The sequence below is a fragment of the Poecilia formosa genome, unplaced genomic scaffold, assembly GCF_000485575.1.
Source record: "Poecilia formosa unplaced genomic scaffold, Poecilia_formosa-5.1.2 Scaffold1012, whole genome shotgun sequence".
Taxonomy (NCBI): Eukaryota; Metazoa; Chordata; class Actinopteri; order Cyprinodontiformes; family Poeciliidae; genus Poecilia; species Poecilia formosa.
This window is the reverse complement of record NW_006800951.1, coordinates 5,225-7,640: the sequence shown is the minus strand read 5'-3', so window position 1 is coordinate 7,640 and position 2,416 is coordinate 5,225. Positions and strand designations below refer to the sequence as shown.

Below are 2,416 nucleotides of genomic sequence, written 5' to 3'. Positions count from 1 at the left end.
ACGGCAACGCTCTGTAGTCCGGGTAACCGACGGCAACGCTCTGTAGTCCGGGTAACCGACGGCAACGCTCTGTAGTCCGGGTAACCTACGGCAACGCGCTGTAGTCCGGGTAACCTACGGCAACGCTCTGTAGTCCGGGTAACCTACGGCAACGCTCTGTAGTCCGGGTAACCTACGGCAACGCTCTGTAGTCCGGGTAACCGACGGCAACGCGCTGTAGTCCGGGTAACCTACGGCAACGCTCTGTAGTCCGGGTAACCTACGGCAACGCGCTGTAGTCCGGGTAACCGACGGCAACGCGCTGTAGTCCGGGTAACCGACGGCAACGCGCTGTAGTCCGGGTAACCGACGGCAACGCTCTGTAGTCCGGGTAACCTACGGCAACGCGCTGTAGTCCGGGTAACCGACGGCAACGCTCTGTAGTCCGGGTAACCGACGGCAACGCGCTGTAGTCCGGGTAACCGACGGCAACGCTATGAAGTCACTTTGCAACTCTATCATCACGTCACAGAAGAAAATGTGATTTCATAGATGCTGTGACATTCTGCCTCTTCACTGATGAAGTTTTTTAAACACATCAGAGACGTAACTCCCCCATGTCTCTGCTCTGGTCCCAGTAACATAAACTGGGAGGAAACCAGTTTGCTGTTTTTATTTATTTTATTCTATTATGATGTTTCTAAAATCATAATAAACACATTTAGGGCTGCAAATAACGATTATTTCAGTAAATATTATTCTGCTGATTATTCCGACATTCAGATTAAAGTCACATTCTGCAGATTTTTCATTTAACCTCCTAATCTTCATTCATGATATTTGAAATATATTAGATGGAAATAATGTCAGAAAATAAACAGTTTCTTTCTTAAAAGTCACTAACTTTTCCTTCCTTTAGTGAAAGTTTGTTCTGCAGTTAAAAACCCAGTAATGCAGAGTATGGATGATCCTGGGATTATTATTGATTACCTGATTAATAAGTGGGTAAGGTTAACCCTAACCAGAGGAGTTAGAACAGACTAATAATGTTCTTATTTTACATTTTGAAATGTTTGGCCTCATTCCTGCTGTGTTTCAGTAAATGTCTTTATTCTGCAGTTATTGATGAATCATTGTTGTAATGTGATTAACGGTTTGTGGAACAGGACCAGCTCGCTGCAGACATGTACAGTTTCTTCTCCAAAGAAGGCGACTACGCCCACTACTTCATCACGGTGAGTCCAGGTCTGCAGAGCCGCCAGGAGGCCCAGCAGCAGATCCATCCATGTTTGTTATTGTGCATCAGCTGAGCCCTTCCTCCTCTGTGTGTGTGTGTGTGTGTGTGTGTGTGTGTGTGTGTGTGTGTAGCTCCTGGAGGCTCAGGCTGATTACCACAGGAAGTCTCTGTCTGTTCTGGAGAGCGTTCTGCCGGCCATCCGGGCCCAGCAAGGTAGAAACCTGCAGGAAACGCCAAACGGCTCAGCCGTCCACTTCCTGTTCACCACATTCAGCGAAACCCGAGTCCGTCCTCTGCTTCAGATCCTGAGACGTGAAGATTTCATCTAGTTTTTATTTCTTTGCTCTGCAGCCTGGTTGCTTTGTGTTTGTCCTGTTTTCTCTCTGGACCAAACATGTGGCCTTAACCAGCCCAGCCTGGCTCCCAGCATGAGGGCATGACTCACACACACACACACACACACACACACACACACACACACACACACCTGGTTTTTCTAGCCGCCCTCTCTCTCTCCGATCTGTATTGACTCTGACATCTTACTGCTGATTGGACGAAGCGTTTAGGAGAGTTTTGGATGGTAAACATGCATCAACATAACCTTTGACCCACAGTCCGATGCTCAAACTCCTGCTAGACATTTTCTTTCTAACTTAGTCCCACAGAGGCAGACGGAGAAACATTTCAAAACCATTTAAATGATCACAGGACGCAGCAGAGGGAGGAGCTTAGCAGCTAACGCTAATGCTAGCTGTCCAAGTGACGACTGACGGTGGTAAATAATAAGAAATAATGATATGGCAGCTATAGAGGACATGGAAGAGATTAAATGATCACTAAGCTTCATGTCAGAGGAGTTACCATGGCAACAGGAGTGTTTGCTCAGAGCTGTAAATGAAGTCACTAAAACGACGCTGATGGAAGATTTAAAATTTATGTCCAAAGCACTTAAAACAGAAACAGATTAGTAAGAAGAGAAACAAACAAAACCTAAAACAAACTGAGATTCAGAACAGTGATGATGGAAAGAGGCATTTCCGTTAAAGGTGTCACTTTATACCAGAGGTTCCCAAACTGTGGGGCGCGCCCCCTAGCGGGGCGCCGTGTCATTGCAGGGGGGCGCGGGAAGCCGTCTGGATGAAAAAAAACAAACATGAACACTGTATGCGCTGGCTTTCCACCTGTGAAGGAGACCTGCTG

General features: G+C 46.9%; 1 protein-coding gene across 5 annotated transcripts in view; it reads left to right on the top strand.

Moving 5' to 3' along the window:
* LOC103132354 (rho GTPase-activating protein 17-like) overlaps positions 1 to 2,416 on the top strand; it is a 16,843-nt gene that overhangs the window by 9,215 nt on the left and 5,212 nt on the right. For all 5 annotated transcript variants that reach the window (XM_016667338.1, XM_007544147.2, XM_016667337.1 and 2 more), the window contains 2 exons: positions 1,146 to 1,214; positions 1,348 to 1,429. In XM_016667338.1, coding sequence (XP_016522824.1) covers positions 1,146 to 1,214; positions 1,348 to 1,429 — 151 coding nt within the window. The remainder of the gene's footprint in view (positions 1 to 1,145; positions 1,215 to 1,347; positions 1,430 to 2,416) is intronic.